The sequence below is a fragment of the Carcharodon carcharias genome, chromosome 11, assembly GCF_017639515.1.
Source record: "Carcharodon carcharias isolate sCarCar2 chromosome 11, sCarCar2.pri, whole genome shotgun sequence".
Taxonomy (NCBI): domain Eukaryota; kingdom Metazoa; phylum Chordata; class Chondrichthyes; order Lamniformes; family Lamnidae; genus Carcharodon; species Carcharodon carcharias.
In genome coordinates this window covers 4,014,511-4,040,662 of record NC_054477.1, presented here as the reverse complement: position 1 = coordinate 4,040,662, position 26,152 = coordinate 4,014,511, and the positions used below count along the sequence as shown (strand labels likewise).

The following is a 26,152-nucleotide window of genomic DNA, read 5'->3' as shown; positions in this document are numbered from 1 at the left end:
AGTACTGAGGGAGTGCTGCACTGTGAGAGGGTCAGTACTGAGGGACTGCTGCACTGTCAGAGGGTCAGTACTGAGGGAGTGCTGCACTGTCAGAGGGTTAGTACTGAGGGAGTGCTGCACTGTCAGAGGGTCAGTACTGAGGGAGTGCTGCACTGTCAGAGGGTCAGTACTGAGGGAGTGCTGCACTGTCAGAGGGTCAGTACTGAGGGAGTGCTGCACTGTCAGAGGGTCAGTACTGAGGGAGTGCTGCACTGTCAGAGGGTCAGTACTGAGGGAGTGCTGCACTGTCAGGGGGTCAGTACTGAGGGAGTGCTGCACTGTCAGAGGGTCAGTACTGAGGGAATGCTGCACTGCCAGAGGGTCAGTACTGAGGGAGTGCTGCACTGCCAGTGGGTCAGTACTGAGGGAGTGCTGCACTGTCAGAGGGTCAGTACTGAGGGAGTGCTGCACTGTCAGAGGGTCAGTACTGAGGGAGTGCTGCACTGTCAGAGGGTCAGTACTGAGGGAGTGCTGCAAATTCTGAGGGTCAGTACTGAGGGAGTGCTGCAATGTCAGAGGGTCAGTACTGAGGGAGTGCTGTACTGTCAGAGGGTCAGTACTGAGGGAGTGCTGCAAATTCTGAGGGTCAGTACTGAGGGAGTGCTGCACTGTCAGAGGGTCAGTACAGAGGCAGCTGCACTGTCAGAGGGTCAGTACTGAGGGAGTGCTGCACTGTCAGAGGGTCAGTACTGAGGGAGTGCTGCACTATCAGGAGGTCAGTACTGAGGGAGTGCTGCACTGTCAGAGGGTCAGTACTGAGGGAATGCTGCACTGTCAGAGGGTCAGCACTGAGGGAGTGCTGCACTGTCAGAGGGTCAGTACTGAGGGAGTGCTGCACTGTCAGAGGGTCAGTACTGAGGGAGTGCTGCACTGTCAGAGGGTCAGTACTGAGGGAGTGCTGCACTGTCAGAGGGTCAGTACTGAGGGAGTGCTGCACTGTCAGAGGGTCAGTACTGAGGGAGTGCTGCACTGTCAGAGGGTCAGTACTGAGGGAGTGCTGCAATGTCAGAGGGTCAGTACTGAGGGAGTGCTGTACTGTCAGAGGGTCAGTACTGAGGGAGTGCTGCAAATTCTGAGGGTCAGTACTGACGGAGTGCTGCACTGTCAGAGGGTCAGTACAGAGGCAGCTGCACTGTCAGAGGGTCAGTACTGAGGGAGTGCTGCACTGTCAGAGGGTCAGTACTGAGGGAGTGCTGCACTGTCAGAGGGTCAGTACTGAGGGAGTGCTGCACTGTCAGAGGGACGGTACTGAGGGAGTGCTGCACTGTCAGAGGGTCAGTGCTGAGGGAGTGCTGCACTGTCAGAGGGTCAGTACTGAGGGAGTGCTGCACTGTCAGAGGGTCAGTACTGAGAGAGTGCTGCACTGTCGGGGGGTCAGTACTGAGGGAGTGCTGCACTGTCGGGGGGTCAGTACTGAGGGAGTGCTGCACTGTCAGAGGGTCAGTACTGAGGGAGTGCTGCACTGTCAGAGGATCAGTACTGAGGGAGGCTGCACTGTCAGAGGGTCAGTACTGAGGGAGTGCTGTACTGTCAGAGGGTCAGTACTGAGGGAGTGCTGCACTGTCAGAGGGTCAGTACTGAGGGAGTGCTGCACTGTCGGAGGACCGGTACTGAGGGAGTGCTGCACTGTCGGAAGGTCGGTACTGAGGGAGTGCTGCACTGTCGGAAGGTCGGTACTGAGGGAGCGCTGCACTGTCAGAGGGTAAGTACTTAGGGAGTGCTGCACTGTCAGAGGGTCAGTACTGAGGGAGTGCTGCACTGTCAGAGGGTCAGTACTGAGGGTTTGCTGCACTGTCAGAGGATCAGTACTGAGGGAGTGCTGCACTGTCAGAGGGTCTGTACTGAGGGAGTGATGCACTGTCAGAGGGTCAGTACTGAGGGAGTGCTGCACTGTCAGAGGGTCAGTACTGAGGGAGTGCTGCACTGTCAGAGGGTCAGTACTGAGGGTTTGCTGCACTGTCAGAGGATCAGTACTGAGGGAGTGCTGCACTGTCAGAGGGTCAGTACTGAGGGAGTGCTGCACTGTCAGAGGGTAAGTACTTAGGGAGTGCTGTACTGCAGAGGGTCTGTACTGAGGGAGTGATGCACTGTCAGAGGGTCAGTACTGAGGGAGTGCTGCACTGTCAGAGGGTCAGTACTGAGGGAGTGCTGCACTGTCAGAGGGTAAGTACTTAGGGAGTGCTGTACTGCAGAGGGTCTGTACTGAGGGAGTGATGCACTGTCAGAGGGTCAGTACTGAGGGAGTGCTGCACTGTCAGAGGGTCAGTACTGAGGGAGTGCTGCACTGTCAGAGGGTCAGTACTGAGGGAGTGCTGCACTGTCAGAGGGTCAGTACTGAGGGTTTGCTGCACTGTCAGAGGATCAGTACTGAGGGAGTGCTGCACTGTCAGAGGGTCAGTACTGAGGGAGTGCTGCAAATTCTGAGGGTCAGTACTGAGGGAGTGCTGCAATGTCAGAGGGTCAGTATTGAGGGAGTGCTGCACTGTCAGAGGGTCAGTACTGAGGGAGTGCTGCACTGTCAGAGGGTAAGTACTTAGGGAGTGCTGCACTGTCAGAGGGTAAGTACTTAGGGAGTGCTGCACTGTCAGAGGATCAGTACTGAGGGAGTGCTGCACTGTCTGAGGGTAAGTACTTAGGGAGTGCTGCACTGTCAGAGGATCAGTACTGAGGGAGTGCTGCACTGTCAGAGGGTCAGTACTGAGGGAGTGCTGCACTGTCAGAGGGTAAGTACTTAGGGAGTGCTGCACTGTCAGAGGGTAAGTACTTAGGGAGTGCTGCACTGTCAGAGGATCAGTACTGAGGGAGTGCTGCACTGTCAGAGGGTAAGTACTTAGGGAGTGCTGCACTGTCAGAGGATCAGTACTGAGGGAGTGCTGCACTGTCAGAGGGTAAGTACTGAGGGAGTGCTGCACTGTCGGAGGGTCAGTACTGAGGGAGTGCTGCACTGTCAGAGGGTCAGTACTGAGGGAGTGCTGCACTGTCAGAGGGTCAGTACTGAGGGAGTGCTGCACTGTCAGAGGGTCAGTACTGAGGGAGTGCTGCACTGTCAGAGGGTCAGTACTGAGGGAGTGCTGCACTGTCAGAGGGGCAGTGCTGAGGGAGTGCTGCAATGTCAGAGGTTCAGTAATGAGGGAGTGCTGCACTGTCAGAGGGTCAGTACTGAGGGAGTGCTGCACTGTCAGAGGGTCAGTACTGAGGGAGTGCTGCACTGTCAGAGGGTCAGTACTGAGGGAGTGCTGCACTGTCAGAGGGTCAGTACTGAGGGAGTGCTGCACTGTCAGTGGGTCAGTACTGAGGGAGTGCTGCACTGTCAGAGGGTCAGTACTGAGGGAGTGCTGCACTGTCAGAGGGTCAGTACTGTGGGAGTGCTGCACTGTCAGAGGGTCAGTACTGAGGGAGTACTGCACTGTCGGGAGGTAAGTGCTGAGGGAGTGCTGCACTGTCAGAGGGTCAGTACTGAGGGAGTGCTGCACTGTCGGAGGGTCAGTACTGAGGGAGTGCTGCACTGTCAGAGGGTCAGTACTGAGGGAGTACTGCACTGTCGGGAGGTAAGTGCTGAGGGAGTGCTGCACTGTCAGAGGGGCAGTACTGAGGGAGTGCTGCACTGTCAGAGGGGCAGTACTGAGGGAGTGCTGCACTGTCAGAGGGGCAGTACTGAGGGAGTGCTGCACTGTCAGAGGGGCAGTACTGAGGGAGTGCTGCACTGTCAGAGGGGCAGTACTGAGGGAGTGCTGCACTGTCAGAGGGGCAGTGCTGAGGAAGTGCTGCTCTGTGTCCTGGGACTAATATTTATCCCTGAATCAACGTTTCTAATACAAAGGGATCTGAATAAAACTCATATTGGGCTCAAAACTTCAGCTGTTTCTCCCTCCACAGATACTGCCATGCCTGCTGTGGTTTTCGAGCGCCTTCTCTTTTAATTTCACATTTCCAGCATCCACAGTATTTCTCTTTTACTTCTGAAATCTCATCACTATCACATTATTGTTTGTAGGATCTTGCTGTGCACATATTGGCTTTGTTCCTACGTTACTGTGACTACACTTGAAAAATACTTCATTTGGTTGAAAACTCTTTGGAACTTGCTATGGTGGTGAAAGTGCGAGAGAAATGCAAGTTTATAAAAACAAATATGCAGGACCTTTCACAGAACAGACAAGATTACAGCTCAGAAATAGCCACTGATCACTCAGTGTTGTCCGTCACTATCAATGTGCCTACAACACAGCTGGTAAGGGAGCCAGCGGTGGGGAGTTTTGGAAATGACTGTCAGAAGTCCCTCCCACACACTCGACACTCACCACATGCCATGCCTCAAATTACTCAGGAGCTGTGTCCCAAATGTTAATTGCTTAAAGAAATCTCTCCCCAAATCCCCAAAGGGAATTTGTTAAATACATGAGGTTTTATGATATGACAGGTGTGTTTGCCAGGCTGACCAATTCCCACAGAGAAACCTGGCCAGGCTATCACGACAATTTTGCAAATTTGTACTTATTGTGAAAAGTTTTGTGCACTAAGTCCACTACCACCTTGAGAGATTTGAAAGATTAAATTCAAACATTTATTTACAACAGAAAAGAAAACTTAAACACACAAGATTTTGGTTACAACTGCATTTAGTTTTATAACAGTTCCCATAAGATTTATATATAACTAGACTCCCTACAACACTGTTGCTGTAAGGGAGGTACTTCACAGCTTCTCTCTCCCTCTCACTTCAATGGACTTCCAAGGTTTCTAAAAAGCCTTGCACTCTGGAACAAGCAAGTACTGCTCGCTGAGGTGGCTGGAGGCTGCTCTTCACAAGTCTGTTTCACACCGTAATGATCTAACACGCCACCCAACACCCAGCACCACCCCCTCCACCCCACACAGCCTTCCATCCTTCTTTAAATATATTTTCTCCCTTTTGATCTGCGAATCCCATGTTTCCACCTGTCTTCGGAATTTACTTTTCCCAGGATATAAAACTCTTTTATGTTGTCATTATGGCTGGCACGTTCGGGAAAAATAAACGTAATAACTTTGCCTTATTTACCTTGCTGGTTGTAAATAACTTACCATGTCCCTTTGATAAACCAACAACCAGGTCTCCACTTATCTAAAAATGCAAATTCCATTTTACTTAGCTCGTCCATTTGCATTTCAAATAACTGTTTTTTTCAAACTTAACCCCTTTGATGATTCAAACCTTCCAATCTATCAGCCTGCAGTTTCCTTTGCACACACAGACAAACATAAGCCTGCTTTAAAGTATCCCACAGTAATATCAGGAAAACTATGATAGTTCCTTTACAGAAGGGGAAGGGTTTGCAGGGCTATGGGGAGTCGGACTAATTGGAGAACTCTTTCAAATAAAGAGCTGACACAAGCATGGGCCAAAATTTACAGCATGGAATCTGGCCATTCGGCCCATTGTGTCTGTTCCAGCCAACAAGGAGCCATCCAGATTAAACCCACTCCGGTTCTTGGTCTGTAGCCCTGTAGGTTACTGCACTTCAAGTCTACATCCAAGTGTTCTTTTAAATGCGATGAGGGGTTCGTCGTCTCCCACCCTCCCAGGCACTGAATTCCAGGTCAAAGTTCTGTCGAAGGGTCATGAGGACTCGAAACGTCAACTCTTATCTTCTCCGCCGATGCTGCCAGACCTGCTGAGTTTTTCCAGGTAGTTCTGTTTTGGTACTGAATTCCAGGTCCCTCATCACTTTCTGGGTGAACAGATTTCCTCTTGAATTCTCTCTAAACCTCCAACCTCTTATCCTAAATCTACAGGCCCTGGTTATGGACCCCTCAACCAACAATGGAATGATATACTTGCTTTGGAAACAGTTCAGAGAAGATTCACTAGGCTCATTCCTGGGATGAGGTGTTTGTCTTATGAGGAAAAACTGAGCAGGTTGGGCCTTTACTCACTGGAGTCTATAAGACCATAAGACACAGTAGCAGAAATTAGGCCATTCGGCCCATCGAGTCTGCTCCGCCATTCAATCATGGCTGATAAGTTTCTCAACCCCATTCTCCTGCCTTCTCCCCGTAACCTTTGATCCCCTTACCAATCAAGAACCTATCTATCTCGGTCTTAAATACACTAAATGACCCGGCCTCCACAGCCTTCTGTGGCAATGAATTCCAAAGATTCACCACTCCCTGGCTAAAGACGTTTCTCCTCATCTCTGTTCTAAAAGGTCTTCCCTTTACTCTGAGGCTGTGCCCTCGGGTCTTAGTCTCTCCTACTAATGGAAACATTAGTTCTGAAGAATGAGAGAGGATCTTATTAACTATATTACGTAAAAAGTTGTATAAGTCAATCCAGCATACAAGATGACCTCAATTTTTCACTGCCAAAAGTCATTTTTTTTGCATGTACTCAGCTATGAAATACTATATTCGCATTAGTAACTGTCCTCAATTTTTCACCCTAGCAATTGAGTCCAGCAAAGATTTCAGACCAAGTTAGTTGGTGTGTGTTGGAACGAAACAGTATAGTGTTGCAGCAGAAGAACAAGGTCGCCCAGAGGCCTAGTGCCAAAATGACCAATTTCCAGTGGCTCATTATCAGACAGTGGCCCAAACATAAACACCCACTAAGTCACATCGACAAGATGGATGAAACACCCATGAGTTTCAACCCATTAGCAAATGAGTGGAAAGGTTTGAAAACTGTTCCAGTGAGAACAGCAGGACATGAGAAGACAAGGTTCATGGCGGTACTGGCCTGCATAGCTGGTGGAATGAAATTAAACCCAAGGCAATTTTCAAATGTAAAAACAGGCCAAAAATCAGGTTCCCTGAGGAGCTTTTGTTCATGTCCATGACATAGTAACACAGAAACGTAGAAAATAGGAGGAGTAGGTCATTCAGCCCTTCGAGCTTGCTCCGCCATTCAATATGATCATGGCTGACCTTCTATCTCAACCCTGTACTCCCGCTTTCTCCCCAAACCCCTTGATGCCTTTAGAGTCCAGAAATCTACTTCCTCCTTAAATATATTCAGTGACTTGGCCCCCACAGCCTCTGTGGTAGAGAATTCCACAGGTTCATCACCCTCCAAGTGAAGAAGTTTCTCCTCATCTCAGTCCTAAATGGTCTACCCCGTATCCTGAGATTGTGACCCCTTGTTCTAGACGCCCCCCACCCCCAGCCAGAGGAAGTACTATCCCTGCATCCAGTCTGTCCAGCCCTGTCAGAATTTTATATGTTTCAATGAGATCCCCTCTCATTCTTCTAAACTCCAGTGAATACAGGCTCAGTCAGCCCAATCTCTCCTCATACAACAATCCTGCCATCCCAGGAATCAGTCTGGTGAACCTTCACTGCACTCCCTCTATGGCAAGTATATCCTCTCTTAGGTAAGGAGACCAAAACTGCACACAATACTCCAGGTGTGGTCTCACCAAGGCCCTGTACAGCTGCAGTAAGACATCCTTGCTCCTGTACTCAAGTCCTCTCGCAATGAAGGCCAACATACCATTTGCATTAACTGCTTGATGTACCTGCATGCTTGCTTTCAGTGACTGGACATACAAGTCCTTTTGTACATCAACATTTCCCAACCTATCACCATTTAAATAATACTTGGCCATTCTGTTTTTACTGCCAAAGTGGATAACTCCACACTTATCCGACTACTTCACTTTCCATCTTAATGAAGAATTCTATCATGTTATGGTCACTGTTCCCTAAAGGACCCCATACAACAAGATTATTATTTAAACCCTTCTCATTGCACAATACCAAATCCAGGATAGCTTGTTCCCTCGTCATTTCCTCGATACATTGATCTAAAAATCCATCTCGTACAAGGAATTCATCTGCCACAGTATTATTGCTAATTTGGTTTGCCCAGTCTATATGTAGATTAAACTCACCCATGATTACTATAGCACCCTTGTTACAGGCACCTCTAATTTCCTGTTTAAAGCCGTACCTGACCTTAGCTCTACTGTTTGGAGGTCTATAGAAAACTCCCTTTGTTTTCCGCCCTTATAGCAATGGGAGTAACTCGGAGATCACTGTTCTTGAGGTCCTGCTTTTTAATTTCCTTCCTAACTCCATAAAATCTGCTTATAGGATCTCATCCCTCTTTCTACCTATGTCGTTGGTACCGATGTGGACCATGACCTCTGGCTGTTCACTCATCTCCCCAAGGATGTCCTGCAGCCACTCTGAGACATCTGTGGCCCTGGCACCAGTGAGGCAACACAACATCCTGCAGTCACGCTTTTTAAAAATATATTCATTCACGGGACGTGGGCTTTGCTGGCTGGGTCAGCATTTATTGCCCATCCCTACTTGCCCTTGAGAAGGTGGGGGTGAGCTGCCTTCTTGAACCGCTGCAGTCCATGTGGTGTAGGTACACCCACAGTGCTGTTAGGGAGGGAGTTCCAGGATTTTGACCCAATGACAGTGAAGGAACGGCGATATATTTCCAAGTCAGGATGGTGAGTGACTTGGAGGGGAACCTCCAGGTGGTGGCGTTGTTACTCACAATAAAGAGGCTGTGGTGACTCTATGACTAATTAATCCAGGCTGGTCTCTTGGTTGAAGCTGGTTTATTTCCAAGACAACTCCTCAGTGCTACTAACTTCCAGTAGCTTCCACACAAATTGTTCCAGCTGTCCCTTTTTATTCTATTTAGATAGGATAGTTAATGCCCATCACCTGTTTAAGTAATAATTGGTTTTAACAAGATAATTGCCATATTAACAGATTCCCATCTAAAAAATTTAACTTTTTTTTAAACAGAAGGAAATAATGTCACAAATTTCCACGTCTATAATTCCCAAATTTCTTTTACCCAATATATATATATATATATATATATATATACACACACACACACTCACAATTATTATATATATATATATATATATATATACACACACACACAATTATAAAACAAAAACAATTTTTCATTGCATCATTACAAGACGTCCCTCTTCCAACACATTTAATAATGTCTTACAGCAGGCACTTCTGTTTGTGAAACAGTCTGACAGTTGGTGACTTGTGCCAACTCATTTTATCCTAGAGATCTCGTTCTTTCTAACATTTCCTTTATGCTGGCTAGGTCTATTCTGAGCCTTTTTTCTCTGACACTTTTCGTGGAATGAACGTTGTCCCAAAGGGACCGGTTATCAACGTAACATTCTATGGGCAAAGTTTCCCCACATTGCCCCTTGTATAATATTTCTGTCAGTATATTGGATAAGTAAACTAATGCCTCTACTAAGGCCAGCATTTTAGCAGCTAAGCTGCTTTTCACTCCCCTTTTTATTTTCTTGGCCTCCCAAACCAGTGGGCAACATTTATCAAAAATAAAAACAAAAAAACTGCGGATGCTGGAAATCCAAAACAGAAACAGAATTACCTGGAAAAACTCAGCAGGACCCTTCGGGTCGTAAGGACTCGAAACGTCAACTCTTTTCTTCTCCACCGATGCTGCCAGACCTGCTGAGTTTTTCCAGGTAATTCTGTTTTTGTTTTGGGCAACATTTATCGTTCTTTCCCACCAAGGATATGATAAACCCGGCTGTGCTAGAGAATAAGATAAACCCGGCTGTGCTAGAGAATAAGATAAACCCGGCTGTGCTAGAGAATAAGATAAACCCGGCTGTGCTAGAGGACCCATCTGGAAGACTAGCATGTGAAGCATCAATACAAATGACCAACCTCATATCATCTGGATCACCCCAGGCTGGAAACTTGAGCACACCTCTCACAGAATTTAATTTTTTTAAGTGTTTTATTTGCTCTCAGAACTTGCTCAACTGTAGCATGTTTCACCATAGTTCTCAGCTTCAACACATCATAACTAGCGTCAGGCCTAGTCTGAGTGCACAACCAGTTCAACTGCTCAAACAAACTTCTCAACTGTTCCATTTCTTCCTTGGTAGCAGAACCCTCTTTTTGTGAGAATCTACCACGAGTTATTGGGAAATGATTAACATTTTCTAGATAACATTGTTGATTCAATGTCACTCCTAACTTGTATTTAAAGGCCCCTGAAGCCTGACTTCTGACCTGGAATTCCTTCTTTATCTTCTCGATTACTCATTGTTCAAATTGTACAGAGCCTCCCACAGGAAATCATTAACATGCATGATAAAGATCCCAGCTAGTTTCTCCTTATGGTACCAGTAGAACATTGCGGGGTCTGCCTTTAACTGAATGTAACCTGTTTTCAACAAGTCAGGCCTCACGGAAAAATACCAAACTCTTGACACATCATTCATCCCATAAACACACTTATTCAATTCCCATAGCTTTCCTTCTACATCCCCGGCTTCTTTGGGTGGTTTTAAAAAAAACTTCCCTTTGAAACTTCTCCCCCTGTAAAAACGCAGCCTTTATATCAATCGATATGCACTCCCAGGAATAGGATGCCAAAATATCTCCAAAAAAAATCTTCAAAATCACTTTCCCTGCAGTAAGCATGTTCACTCTGTCATCCTGATCTCCTCGTCTCTCTTCAAAGCCTCAGGCTACTAATCTTCCTTTGGCCTTTTATGTGCCATCTGGGAGAACCTTTTCTGTACTGATCCATCAGTGAGATAAAGCTGCCTGTCTTCTGTCAGGTATTTCAGAATATACCCCAAATTCCATCCAACTTTCTAACTCTTTCTGTTTGGCTTCCTTTGTCAGCTTATTTTCCAATTTGTTAACAGCTACTAGGATCTCTGTCATATGGACTTCTACTGAGATTGCAAGCTTGCTCTCTAGTCCTTGTTAAGTATGGCCTCTACTCACATTCCTCTCCCTTTCTGGACACTTACTATATGATTGTCCTCCCATGTGAACAGAACTCCGTTCACAAGTCTGTGATTTTTTTCTAGGATCACAGTACTTTCTGGTCCACTGTCAGAACTCAGACTGCACTTTCTGGGTTTCCACATCTTTACCTCGGTTTGCCAATCAATAGGTCTTGTCTCCTGTCCTTCATCCTGCACATTTAGCCAATGTTTATTGTGGTCTTTCCTGCTCTCCCTAAGATGGGGTCATCCCTCCACACACTGGTCTCCTCTGGCATGTATGTTGCTTTTGTTCCTACTTTGGGTAGTTGCCCTTTTGGATGAATAGCATTGTCCTGTACCTCAGTCAACCCTGTATCTGTCATTGGCTGCTCCTCATAACTACCCAGTGTGTGTGTATGTGAAGTGCAAAGTGTCTCCTCGCGTTCTACGTCCTCTTCAGAACCTGTAAAGGTATAGTCAACAGTCTGATTACTGTGTTGCACAATTACCACTTTCCCATCGCTCTCTATAACCTTGCCAGGTCCTTTCCACTCTTTCTGGCCTTCCCTTTAATAATATACCATGTCTCCTTGTCTAAACTATATTCCTGATGGACTTATGCGATGCTGAAGGGCCCGTGGAATTTTCTCCCAAACCTCAGCTTTAATGAAAGCTTTTCTGACCGCATGCAAAGCGTTCAGATAAGCAGAAAAGGTGGAGCTAATGCTAGTTCCTTCGCGAGCAGGGGGAGCATCTGACAACACTGAAGGTAACTTTGGATTTCTTCTGTATACCGACTGGGGCGGACTGGACCCCCCAACCATTTGAAGAGAGTTCTTTGCTTGCACTGCCCATGCTAGTGCCATGTTCAGTTTACAACCTGGTCGATCAGCTAATATTTTATGTAACCTGTCATGTATTGCTGCATGATTTCGTTCACATGGACCATTATTAAATGGACTTTCAGCTGCAGTGCGCATAACTACGATGTTTAAATTTTCGCACATATCTCGAAATTCCTCATTGACGAATTCCTCACCATTATCTGTGAGGAACTTCCTTGGTGTTTCTAATCCTGTTCCTACCCATTTCTCCATGACCATATCGACAATGGTGCTTTTGTCTTTACTATTTATCACTGTGGATAGATTAAATCTGGTTGTCATAGGAAGTGTAGTTAAAAAAAAATCCCAAACTTTCAAGTCCATTGCCACTGCATCGTTAAACTCCCTGGTTTGTGGCAGCTCACAACAGGTTGTGGTGGAGTCTTGCAATATTTAAGACAAATTTCACACTGAACAGTGATTTGTTCAATAAGATCATCATATCCTTTATCGACCAGAATCACAGACTCACAGTGCAGAAGAGGCCCTTTGGCCCATCGAGTCTGCACCGACACATAAGAAACACCTGACCTACCTACCTAATCCCATTTACCAGCACTTGGCCCATAGCCTTGAATGTTATGATGTGCTAAGTGCTCATCCAGGTACTTTTTAAAGGGTGTGAGGCAACCCGCCTCCACCACCCTCCCAGGCAGCGCATTCCAGACCGTCACCACCCTCTGGGTAAAAAGGTTTTTCCTCACATCCCCCCTAAACCTCCTGTCCCTCACCTTGAACTTATGCCCCCTTGTGACTGACCCTTCAACTAAGGGGAACAGCTGCTCCCTATCCACCCTGTCTATGTCCCTCATAATCTTGTACACCTCGATCAGGTCGCCCCTCAGTCTTCTCTGCTCCAACGAAAACAACCCAAGTCAATCCTAAACAAAAATAAAAATATCTGGAAAAACTCAGCAGGTCTGGCAGCATCTGCGGAGAGGAACACAGTTAATGTTTCAAGTATGACTCTTCAACAGAACTAATGAAAAATAGAAAAGGAGTCTATCCAACCTCTCTTCATAACTTAAATGTTTCATCCCAGGCAACCTGGATTCACATCCTGGTGAATCTCCTCTGCACCTCTTCCAGTGCAAACACATCCTTCCTATAAAAACAAAAAAAACTGCGGATGCTGGAAATCCAAAACAAAAACAGAATTACCTGGAAAAACTCAGCAGGTCTGGCAGCATCGGCGGAGAAGAAAAGAGTTGACGTTTCGAGTCCTCATGACTCTTCGACAGAACTTGAGTTCGAGTCCAAGAAAGAGTTGAAATATAAGCTGGTTTAAAGTGTGTGTGTGGGGGGCGGAGAGATAGAGAGACAGAGAGGTGGGGGGGGGCGGGGTGGTGGGGGGGTGGTTGTAGGGACAAACAAGCAGTGATAGCAGATCATCAAAAGATGTCAACGACAATAGTACAATAGAACACATAGGTGTTAAAGTTAAAGTTGGTGATATTATCTAAACGAATGTGCACATTCGTTTAGATAATATCACCAACTTTAACTTTAACACCTATGTGTTCTATTGTACTATTGTCGTTGACATCTTTTGATGATCTGCTTCTATCACTGCTTGTTTGTCCCTACAACCACACCCCCCCCCTCCACCTCTGTCTCTCTATCTCTCCGCCCCCCAGACACACACCTTAAACCAGCTTATATTTCAGCTCTTTCCTGGACTCGAACTCAAGTTCTGTCGAAGGGTCATGAAGACTCGAAACGTCAACTCTTTTCTTCTCCGCCGATGCTGCCAGACCTGCTGAGTTTTTCCAGGTAATTCTGTTTTTGTTTTGGACATCCTTCCTATAATGTGGTGACCAGAACTGCACACAGTACTCCAGCTGTGGCCTCACCAAGGTTCTATACAACTCCAACATGACCTCCCTACTTTTGTAATCTATGCCTCGATTGATAAAGGTAAGTGTCCCATATGCCTTTTTCACCACCCCACTAACATGCCCCTCCGCCTTCAGAGATCTATGGACACACATGTCAAGGTTCTTTTGTTCCTCAGAACTTCCTAGTGTCATGCCGTTCATTGAATACTTCCTTGTCAAATTACTCCTTCCAAAGTGTATCACCTCACTTTTCAGGGTTAAATTCCATCTGCCACTTATCTGCCCATTTGACCATCCTGTCTATATCTTCCTGTTGCCCAAGACACTCAACCTCACTGTTAACCAACCGGCCAATCTTTGTGTCATCTGCAACCTTACTAATCCTAACCCCCACATAGTCAGCTATGTCATTTATATAAATGACGAATAATAGGGGACCGAGCACAGATCCCTGTGGTACGCCGCTGGACACTGGCTTCCAGTCACTAAAGCATCCTTCTGTCATCACCCTCTGTCTCCTACAACTAAGCCAATTTTGAATCCACCTTATCAACTACAACAACTGCACTACCCTCATCTACACCCCTGGTCACCTCCTCAAAACATTCAATCACATTTGTTAGGCATGACCTCCCTCTGACAAAGCCATGCTGACTATCCCTGATCAAACCTTACCTCTCCAAGTGAAGATAGATTCTCTCCTTCAGAATTTTCTCCAATAGTTTCCCTACCACTGACGTGAGACTCACTGGCCTGTAGTTCCCTGGCTTGTCTCTACAACCCTTCTTAAATAGCAGAACCACATTAGCTGTTCTCCAGTCCTCTGGCACCTCCCCCGTGGCCAGAGGGGAATTAAAAATTTGGGTCAGAGCCCCTGCGATCTCCTCCCTTGCCTCCCTCAGCAGTCTGGGACACAAATCATCTGGACCTGGAGTTTGTCCACTTTTAAGCCTGCCAACACCTCCAATACCTTGTCACTCCCTATATCAATTTGCTCAAGAACCTCACAGTCTCTCTCCCCGAGTTCGATACCTTCGTCCTTATTCTCTTGGGTGAAGACGTATGTGAAGTATTCATTCAACACTCCAGTGATGTCCTCTGGCTCCACCCATAGATTGCCCCCTTCGTCCCTAATGGGCCCGACTCTTTCCCTGATTATCCTCTTCCCATTGATATATTTATAGAATATCTTGGGATTTTCCCTACTTTTACCAGCCAGAGCTTTCTCGTATCCCCTCTTTGCTCTCCTAATTGCTTTAAGCTCCACCCTGCACTTTCTGTACTCCACTAATGCCTCTGCTGATTTGCTTCCCTTGTACCCGCTAAAAGCCTCTCTTTTCCTTCTCATCGTACCCTGAATATCTCTGGTCATCCATGGTTCTCTGGGCTTGTTACTCCTTCCTATCACCCTAGAGGGAACATGGGGAGCCTGTACCCTCCCCATTTCCTTCTTGAACAACCCCCACTGTTCCTCTGTAGATTTCCCCACAAGTAACTGTTCCCAGTCTACCTTGGCCAGATCCTGCCTTATTTTACTAAAACCCACTCTCCCCCAATCCAAAATATTTTTTTCAACTTGTCTATTTCTTTGTCCATAACAAGCTTAAACTGTACCATGTTGTGGTCGCTGTCACTAAAATGCTCCCCCACCACCAACTCAGCCACCTGTCCGGCTTCATTCCCCAGAATTAGATCCAGCAATGCACCATCCCTTGTTGGACCCTCTACATATTGACCTAAAAAGTTCTCCTGTACACATTTCAAGAAATCCACTCCATCTAAGCCCTTAACACTATGTCTATCCCAATTAATGTTGGGAAAGTTGAAATCACCAAATATAATTACCCTATTGTTATTGTTTTTACACATCTCTGCAAATTGTGCATATATTTGCTCCTCAATTTCCCACTGACTATCTGGGGGTCTATAATAATAAACACCTAACAATGTGGCTGCCCCTTTTTTATTCCTAAGTTCTACCCACAAAGCTTCATTCGATGCCCCCTCCAAGAAATAATCTCTGCTAACTGCAGCAACTAACTCCTTAACTAATAATGCAATGCCTCCTCCTCTTTTACCCCCTCCCCTGTCTCGCCTGAAGATTCTATATCCTGGAACGTTGAGCTGCCAATCCTGCCCCTCCCTCAACCACGTCTCAGTGATGGCTACTATATCACAATTCCACGTGTCAATCCTCACCCTTAACTCATCCGTTTTATCTGTAATACTCCTGACATTAAAGTAGAAGCCACTCAGCCTTGCTTACTCCCTTGAAGCTTATTGCAGCTGTACTCCCTCTGACTTGATTGTTTTACTGTATTATGATGTGTCTCTATTCTGCTAACATTCTGTGTCCCCTCTCCCTGCATAATTAGTTTAAACTCCTCCCAACAGCACTAGAAAACCTGCCCGCAAGGATGTTAGTCCCACTCTGGTTCAGATGTAGACCGTCCCGCTTGTACAGGTCCCACCGATCCAGGAATCTAAAACCCTCCCTCCTGCACCAACTCTTAAGCCATGTATTCATCTGCGCTATTCTCCTATTTCTGAGCTCGCTAGCACATGGCACTGGGAGTAATACAGAGATTACAACCCGAGAGGTCCTGCTTTTTAGTCTACTGCCTAATTCCCTGAATTCTTGATGCAAGACCTCATTCCTCTTTCTACCTATGTCACTGATACCAACCTGTACCATGACCTCTGCCTTATCACCCTCCCGCTTCAGGATGCCCTGCAGCCGTTCAGTGACATCCCGGACCCTAGCACCAGGGAGGCAACACACCATCCTGGAGTCACGTTGATGGCCACAGTAGTGCCTATCTGTTCCCCTGACAATAGAACACCCTATTACTATTGCTCTTCCTCCCTTCCTGTACAGACAGGCTGCTTGTGATGCCAGAAGCTTGGTTCTGTCTGCACTTCCTGGAGGAACCAGCACCCTCATCAGCCTCCAAAAGGGAATACCGATTTGCGAGCGGGACACCAGGGAGCTCCTGAACTATCTGCCTGTTTCTCTTGGACTGCCTGGTGGTCACCCATTCTCTTCCTTCCTCAAGTTGCTTCATCTGCGGTGTGACCACCTCTCTAAACGTGCTACCCACGATGCTCTCAGACTCACGGATGCTCCACAGTGTCCCCAGCTGCTGTTCCAGCTCTGAAACCCGAGCTTCCAGGAGCTGCAGCTGTACACACTTCCTGCACACATGCTGGTCCCGGGCACTGGAAATGTCCCCGGCTTCCCACATGGAGCACGAGGAGCACACCACGGCTTTGAGCTCTCCTGACATGACTTATCCATTTAAATTAAACCTTTTAAATCAATTACTCCAGGGCCCTTCTTTCCTGATCCTCGTTATTACAGAATATACAAACTATAAACCACAAAAAGACCTTAAACTACAAGTGATAAAGTAGTAAATACTTACCCGATCTTACACACTACTTACAAGTGATTCCTTTCCCCTGTGGCCTGTACTGCTGCAGCAGGGTAAGACCATTCCCACATCTTGAAGCAGAGTCTTCAGTTTCTGTGGCACCAGATGTGCAAACTGTCTATGTAATTTCCAAATGATCTTCCTTTTGTCCACCAAATTCTCATTCTCAGTAGTTAACAAACCTTGATGAACTTTTTGATGAGAAATCTCTGGCTTCCTTAGTAGCAAGCAGTAATGGCCTGACTGAGTAAAATGTAGATCCACATTTTTCCCTAAACACGACTGTTCTATCATTCATCATATCTAGTGTAATCTGAGCCTTCTTCATCTCTTCATTGCAGATCGACTCAACAATAACGGCAGCTCGCTAGAAACCACATCAGTACTGATAAACAGATTGATCTCTGCTATCTTACAAGGGAGGACCACCCGTTTGGAGGATATTAATGTATTGTCATCTCCGAATCTGAAGCAGGGAGAGCTTTCATTCTCCTTCACCTTCTGCCAGTCTGCCTCATTGAGAGACTGCAGATAGCAGTCAAGCCAGTCCATGCCGCACACCGTAGAAGTGCAATCACTGTCCAGAGCTGCACAGTTAAAGGAATCTACCATCAAGATACTCATCACCAGTTTCAAACTCTCAGTTATCAATATAATTTCTTCATGGCAGTCACCATCATCATATTCACTTTCAGGTGAATCTGTCTCATGGGTCACTTCAAAAAGACGATTCTTTTGCTGTGGGCAGTTCATTGCGTAATGATATTGGGAATCACACTGAAAACACTGATTAGCCATTCCCCGTGCATTTTTTCAGTTTAAATGTCTACATCCAAGACAGGCTTTTTGTCCCGACTCTCAAATCGACTAGGGTTACGACCATTTTCAGGCCTGTCATTAACCTCATCTTTGTACTGGAATCTTCATCTGATATTAGGTTGACCATTAATCCTCTATCCTTTGTTTTACAGCACGGTTGTTCACATTTGCTAAAAAAGTGGCAGCAAACAACTGTTTCCCCAGGAATTTTTTTTCGGGCAGCGGCCATTTAATCTGAGAGATTCTTTCCCCCGGAACTGAACCCCTGTTAGTACTAAAAGATAATCAACGTGGGAAATGCAAGCACAGTCCAGTCATTTAAATGCCAAAACTGATTCTGGAATCTCAAGTTCAAATCTCTGGAGTCTCTTATACCATTTATCAAAATCCATGATATGTTCTTCCATGGACTGAACATCTTATTTCCTAAACCTATCAAAGATCGTCCAAGCTTCATCCGCTTCCAACAACTCATCCTTTTGGTAGAACTTCTCCAAAAATTGTATCAGACGGTTTAATCCCTCTTCATGATCCAAATCATCCACTTTCCACTCTGAAAACACTTTACTCCTTACCTTACTTTTGGTCGGTAATGATAACGCCAAAGCCATACCTTGCTTCTTCCGGGGTGTAGCAGTAACCCAGGTTCACATTTCAACTACAGCCTTCCTTTGCTGATAAGGTTCAGAGTCAGAAAAAGTTGATGGATAGTCAAAGCTTGTGATTTTGCGCTGTCCTTCCACCATTCCATAACTTAAATTGTTATTAACTGTACACTTCATTTCCCTCAGAGGACTGAGACAGAAAGCTTCATACACAGCAACCAATCAGCAAAGCTTAAAGTTCATCCTGTGCTACCATGTTACTCACAATATGAGGTTGTGGTGGAAAAATTAATACATAGATTTAAGGTAAGGGGCAGGAGGTAAAGAGGGGATTTGAGGAAAAGTTTTTTCACCCAGAGGTGGCTGGGGAATCTGGAACTCACTGCCTGAGGGAGTGGTAGAGGCAGGAACCCTCATGACATTTAAGTGTTTAGATGAGCACTTGAAATGCCTCAGCACAGGGCTACAAGCCAAGTGCTGGAAAATGGGATTAGAATAGATAGGGGCTTGATGGCCAACATGGACACGATGGGCCGAAGGGCCTGTTTCTGTGCTGTATAACTCTATTACTAATTAATCCAGGCTGGTCTCTTGGTTATAACTCGTTGATTTCCAAGACAACTTCTCAGTGCTACTAACTTCCTAGTAGCTTCCACAAAAAAGTGTTCCACTGTACCTTTTTATTCTATTTAGATGGGATAATTAATGCTCATCATCTGTTTAACTAATAACTGGTTTTAACAAGATGATTGCCACATTAACAGTGTTCCCACCTGTCTGCTGCCCGTATCCTTCTAGTGGTAGTGATCATGGGTTTGGACGGTGCTGTCTAAAGAGCCTTGGTGAATTCCTGCAGTGCATCTTGTAGATGGTACACACTGCTGCTACTGTGCAACGGTGGTGAAGGGAGTGAATGCTTGTGGATGTGGTACCAATCAAGCGGGCTGTTTTGTCCTGGACAGTGTTGAGCTTCTTCAGTGTTGTGGGAGCTACACTCATCCAGGCAAGTGGGGAGTATTCCATCACACTCCTGACTTGTGCCTTGTAGATGGTGGACAGGCTTTGGGGAGTCAGGAGGTGAGTTGCTCGTCATACGATTCCTAGCCTTTGATCTGCTTTGTAGCCACAGTATTTATATGGCTAGTCTAGTTGTTTCTGGTCAATGGTAATCCCCAGGATGTTGGTAGTGGAGGATTCAGTGATGGTAATGCCATCAAACATCAACAGGAGTTTGGTTGGATTCTCTCTTGTTGGAGATGGTCATTGCCTGACACCTGTGTGGCATGAATGTTACTTGCCACTTGTCAGCCCAAGCCTGGATATTGTCCAGGTCTTGCTGCATTTGGACATGGACTGCTTCAGTATCTGAAGAGTTGTGAATGGTGCTGAAATTGGGCAATCATCAGTGAACATCCCCACTTCTGACCTTATGATGGAAGGAGGGTCATTGATGAAGCAGCTGAAGATGGTTGGGCCGAGGACACTACCCTGAGGAACTCCTGCAGTGATGTCCTGGAGCTGAGATGACTGACCTCCAACAACCACAACCATCTTCCTTTGTGCTCGGTATGACTCCAACCAGCAGAGACTTTTCCCCCGATTCCCATTGACTCCAGTTTTGCTAGGGCTCCTTGATGCCACACTCGGTCAAATGCTGCCTTGATGTCAAGGGCAGTCACTCTCACCTCACCTCAGGAGTTCAACTCTTTTGTCCATGTTTGAACCAAGGCTGTAATGAGGTCAGGAGCTGAGTGGCCCTGGCAGAACCCAAACTGGGCATCAGTGACAGGTTATTGCTAAGCAAGCACCGCTTGATAGCACTGTTGATGACCCCTTTCATTATTTTACTGGTAATGGAGAGTAGACTGATGGGGCGGTAATTGGCCGGATTGGATTTGTCCTACTTTTTATGCACAGGATATAACTGGGCAATTTTCCACATTGCCATGTAGATGCCAGTGTTGTCTCTGTATTGGAACAGCTTGGCTAGGGGCACAATGGTGTGGAGCACAAGTCATCTGTACTATTGCCGCAATATTGTCAGGGCCCATAGCCTTTGCAGTATCCAGTGCCTTCAGCAGCTTCTTGATATCATGCAGAGTGAATCAAATTGGCTGAAGACTGGCACCTGTGATGCTGGGGACCTCCGGAGGAGGCTGAGATGGATCACCCACTCAGCACTTCTGGCTGAAGATTGTAGTAAATGCTTCAGCCTTATCTATTGCGCTGATGTGCTGGGCTCCTCCATCATTGAGGATGGAGATAGTTGTGGATCCGCCTCCTCCATCAGCTTGTTCACCACCAATTCACGGCTTGATGTCACAGGACTGCAGAGCTTAGATCTGATCCATTGGTTGTGGGATCACTTAGCTCTATCACTTTCTGCTTATGCTGTTTGGCACACAAGTAGTCAAGTTGACACCTCATTTTTAGGTATGTCTGGTGCTGCTCCTCTTCATTGAACCAGGGTTGATCCCCTGGCTTGGTGGTAATGGTAGAAAGGGAGATATGCTGGGCCATGAGGTTACAGATTGTGTTCGAGTACAATTCTGCTGCTGCTGATGGTCCACAGCACCTCATGGATGCCCAGTTTTGAGTTGCTAGATCTATTCGAAATCTATCCCATTTAGTGCCACACAACACGTTGGGGGGTATCCTCAATGCGAAGGCAGCACTTCGTCTCCACAATGACAGTACTGTGGTCACTCCTACCGATACTGTCATGGACAGATGCATCTGTGGCAGGCAGGTTGGTGAGGACAAGGTCAAGTGTGTTTTTCCCTGACCACCTGCCGCTGACCCCGTCTAGCAGCTATGTCATTTACAACATAGCCTGCTCAGTTAGTAGTGGTGTTATCGAGCCACATTCCACACCCTTGCCATCCTCAGTGCTTCTTCCAAGTGATGTTCAACATGGAGGGGCACTGATTCATCAGCTGAGGGAGGGTGATACGTGGTAATCAGCAGGAGGTTTCCTTACCCATTTTTGAGCTGATGCGATGACACTTCATGGGGTCTGGAATCGATGTTGGGGACTCCCAGGGCAACTCCCTACTGACTGTATACCACTGTGCTGTCACCTCTGCTGGGTCTGACCTGCCCTTGGGACAGGGCATACCCAGGGATGGTGATGGTGGAGTCTGGGACATTATCTGTAAGATATGATTCCGTGAGGATGACTATGTCAGGCTGTTGCTTGACTAGTCTGTGAGACGCTCTCCCAATTTTGGCACTAGACCCCAGATGTTAGTAAGGGGGACTTTGCAGGGTTGACAGGGCTGAGTTTGCCGTTGTTGTTTCCGGTGCTTAGGTCAATGCCGGGTGGTCCGTCCGGTTTCATTCCTTTTCTGAGCCTTTGTAGCAGTTTGAAACAACTGAGTGTCTGGCTCGGCCATTTCAGAGTCAACCACATTGCTGTGGGTCTGGAGTCACATGTAGGCCAGACCAGGTAAGGACGGCAGATTTCCTTCCCCAAAGGACATTAGTGAACCTGATGGGTTTTTATAACAATCAACAATGGCTCCCTGGTCATCATCATTCTTTTAAGTCCAGATTTTTTATTGAATTCAGATCCCACATCTGCCGTGGTGGGATTTAAACCCGGGTCTGCAGTAATCTCTGGATTACTAGCCCAGCGACAATACACCATCCCCCTGCCGCAAAAACATCTATCTGATCCCCAGACTATGGAATCCCCTAGCACTATTACACTCCCGCTCTTCTTCCCCGCTCTTCTGATCCCCTGACTATGGAATCCCCTAGCACTATTACACTCCCGCTCTTCTTCCCCGCTCTTCTGATCCCCTGACTATGGAATCCCCTAGCACTATTACACTCCCGCTCTTCTTCCCCGCTCTTCTGATCCCCTGACTATGGAATCCCCTAGCACTATTACACTCCCGCTCTTCTGATCCCCTGACTATGGCATCCCCTAGCACTATTACACTCCCGCTCTTCTTCCCCGCTCTATCTGATCCCCTGACTATGGAATCCCCTAGCACTATTACACTCCCGCTCTTCTTCCCCGCTCTTCTGATCCCCTGACTATGGAATCCCCTAGCACTATTACACTCCCGCTCTTCTTCCCCGCTCTTCTGATCCCCTGACTATGGAATCCCCTAGCACTATTACACTCCCGCTCTTCTTCCCCGCTCTATCTGATCCCCTGACTATGGAATCCCCCAGCACTATTACACTCCCGCTCTTCTTCCCTGCTCTTCTGATCCCCTGACTATGGAATCCCCTAGCACTATTACACTCCTGCTCTTCTTCCCCGCTCTTCTGATCCCCTGACTATGGAATCCCCTAGCACTATTACACTCCCGCTCTTCTTCCCCGCTCTTCTGATCCCCTGACTATGGAATCCCCTAGCACTATTACACTCCCGCTCTTCTTCCCCGCTCTTCTGATCCCCTGACTATGGAATCCCCTAGCACTATTACACTCCCGCTCTTCTTCCCTGCTCTATCTGATCCCCTGACTATGGAATCCCCTAGCACTATTACACTCCCGCTCTTCTTCCCCGCTCTATCTGATCCCCTGACTATGGAATCCCCTAGCACTATTACACTCCCGCTCTTCTTCCCCGCTCTTCTGATCCCCTGACTATGGAATCCCCTAGCACTATTACACTCCCGCTCTTCTTCCCCGCTCTATCTGATCCCCTGACTATGGAATCCCCTAGCACTATTACACTCCCGCTCTTCTTCCCCGCTCTTCTGATCCCCTGACTATGGAATCCCCTAGCACTATTACACTCCCGCTCTTCTTCCCCGCTCTTCTGATCCCCTGACTATGGCATCCCCTAGCACTATTACACTCCCGCTCTTCTTCCCCGCTCTATCTGATCCCCTGACTATGGAATCCCCTAGCACTATTACACTCCCGCTCTTCTTCCCCGCTCTTCTGATCCCCTGACTATGGAATCCCCTAGCACTATTACACTCCCGCTCTTCTTCCCCGCTCTTCTGATCCCCTGACTATGGAATCCCCTAGCACTATTACAATCCCGCTCTTCTTCCCCGATCTATCTGATCCCCTGACTATGGAATCCCCTAGCACTATTACACTCCCGCTCTTCTTCCCCGCTCTTCTGATCCCCTGACTATGGAATCCCCCAGCACTATTACACTCCCGCTCTTCTTCCCCGCTCTTCTGATCCCCTATGGAATCCCCTAGCACTATTACACTCCCGCTCTTCTTCCCCGCTCTTCTGATCCCCTGACTATGGAATCCCCTAGCACTATTACACTCCCGCTCTTCTTCCCCGCTCTTCTGATCCCCTGACTATGGAATCCCCCAGCACTATTACACTCCCGCTCTTCTTCCCCGCTCTATCTGATCCCCTGACTATGGAATCCCCCAGCACTATTACACTCCCGCTCTTCTTCCCCGCTCTTCTGATCCCCCGACTATGGAATCCCCCAGCACTATTACACTCCCGCTCTTCTTCCCCGCTCTTCTGATCCCCTGACTATGGAATCCCCCAGCACTAGTACACTCCCGCTCTTCTTCCCCGCTCTTCTGATCCCCTGACTATGGAATCCCCTAGCACTATTACACTCCCGCTCTTCTTCCCCGCTCTATCTGATCCCCTGACTATGGAATCCCCCAGCACTATTACACTCCCGCTCTTCTTCCCCGCTCTATCTGATCCCCTGACTATGGAATCCCCCAGCACTATTACAATCCCGCTCTTCTTCCTCCACTCCTGTGCAGTTGAGCCACCCACGGTGCCACAGCATTGGTTCTTGCTGCACACCCCAAGGGACCATTGCCCTCACCAGTATCCAAAACGGAAAACCGATTGGCAAGCAAGAATGACTCGGGGGACTACTGCACTACCTACCTGATTCTCTTAAGACTGCCTGATAGTCACCCATGCCCACTCTGCCTGTATGCTGCTAACCTGTGTTGTAATGCCTCCTTAAACATGCTATCTACATAGCTCTCTGTCTTGTGGATGTGCCACAGTGACCCCAGCCATTGCACGAGCTCAGTAACCCAGAGCTCAAGCTTCTGCAATTGGTGACACTTCCTGCAGGTGTGTTTGCCTAGAACATATGGTGCATCCATGACTTCCCACATACCGTAGGACGCACATTCCATTCAGCTGAGCTGTCGTGCTTTTCTGTAACTTTAAAAACTATTTATTACAATTAGAATAAGTAGAATAACTTACCAATTAATCAACAATCAGCTTCTTCTCTTGTAGCAAAGTAAGAGTCGGCTACTGGAGGCTTAAAGTAGAAAGAGAAAGGAACAGCTTCTTCCCTCTGCACTGAACTCCCCTGCTCACCAAACTCTAATTTAATTACTCTAATGCACCCAAAGCAGCACTGTACTGCACCACTCCAACATCATTCAACTGCCTCATTCAAAGCATAACGATCACTTTGTTTTTAAAACCAAAGGGACAAGGATGTGTTCAGTAATTGGACTTTGGGGTGTACCCAACAGCAGTGTTCTCCACAGAACATTTTGGGCTGAAAAAAGAACATTATTCATTCAAAGGGTGGTGAATCTTTGGAATTCTCCACCCCAGGGGGTTGTGACGCTCCATCCGTTAAATATTCAGGGAATTAAACGATACGGGGGGGGGGGGGTGTGGAGTTGATGCCAGAGATGAGCCATGATCATAATGAATGGTGGAGCAGCGTTGGAATGGGCCGAATGGCCTGTTCCTGGTCTGGGCTTTACCTCAGTCAGGGTGATGCTCCTGTAGTTGAGGTTGGTCACACACTTGTCGAAGCAGCTTTCAGTCATTTTGTTATAAACCAGCAGGAAATCCCGCAGCTAAAACACAGAAGAAGGGAGATTAGTGGAGGAGAAACCCCCGGACAGACAGACCCAGACCCAGACCCAGACCCCCCCAGCCACCAACCCGCCACCCTGCCCCCCTCCCCCCACCTCCCCCCACCCCGGCCACCAACCCGCCACCCTGCCCCCCTCTCCCCCACCCCGGCCACCAACCCGCCACCCTGCCCCCCCTCCCCCCACCCTGCCCCCCTCCCCCCCACCTCCCCCCACCCCGGCCACCAACCCGCCACCCTGCCCCCCCAACCCGGCCCCCCCCCCCCCCCCAATTCTCCCGGGTTTGAATAATTTTCTCTCACGTTCCGTATTTCTCTCGGTTCCGCCATCTTTTCCCCGTGACCTTTGCCCCCAGGTTTCCGGTGACCCGGTCAATGTTGTCGTCATTTCCTGGCGGCGGCCGGTTCGGCTCCGGGACCGAGAAAGAAAACCGGAAACAAGAGTGACCGCCACTGACCGCCCCGGACAGCGGGAGTGACCGCTCCGGACAGCGGCCGGTGAGAGAAACACAGAGAGGGGAAGGGGAATATATGGGGGAGGGGGAGGATATGGGGGCGAATATGTGGGGAGGGGAGGATATGGGGGCGAATATATGGGGGAGGGGGATATGGGGTGAATATATGGGGGAGGGGGATATGGGGTGAATATATGGGGGAGGGGATATGGGGTGAATATGTGGGGGAGGGGGATATGGGGTGAATATATGGGGGAGGGGATATGGGGTGAATATGTGGGGGAGGGGGATATGGGGTGAATATATGGGGGAGGGGATATGGGGTGAATATGTGGGGGAGGGGGATATGGGGTGAATATATGGGGGAGGGGATATGGGGCGAATATATGGGGGAGGGGGATATGGGGCGAATATATGGGGGAGGGGGATATGGGGCGAATATATGGGGGAGGGGGATATGGGGCGAATATATGGGGGAGGGGGATATGGGGTGAATATGTGGGGGAGGGGGATATGGGGTGAATATGTGG

The 26,152-nt window shown here is 47.7% G+C and overlaps 2 protein-coding genes across 3 annotated transcripts in view; one reads left to right on the top strand and one right to left on the bottom strand.

The window, feature by feature from the left end:
- timm10b (translocase of inner mitochondrial membrane 10 homolog B (yeast)) overlaps positions 1–25,573 on the bottom strand; it is a 36,975-nt gene extending 11,402 nt beyond the window's left edge. The window contains exons 1-2 of the mRNA XM_041199252.1: positions 25,471–25,573; positions 25,055–25,150 (exon numbers count right to left, since the gene is read on the bottom strand). Of these exons, the coding sequence (XP_041055186.1) occupies positions 25,055–25,150; positions 25,471–25,497 (123 nt within the window). The 5' untranslated portion in view covers positions 25,498–25,573. The remainder of the gene's footprint in view (positions 1–25,054; positions 25,151–25,470) is intronic.
- The window catches only part of LOC121284117 (arfaptin-2-like), a 72,716-nt gene continuing 72,106 nt past the window's right edge, over positions 25,543–26,152 (top strand). The window contains exon 1 of one of the 2 annotated variants that reach the window (XM_041199245.1): positions 25,543–25,665. The gene's annotated coding sequence lies outside the window, so the exon portion shown is untranslated. The remainder of the gene's footprint in view (positions 25,666–26,152) is intronic. The other variant, XM_041199246.1, reaches the window with a different exon arrangement.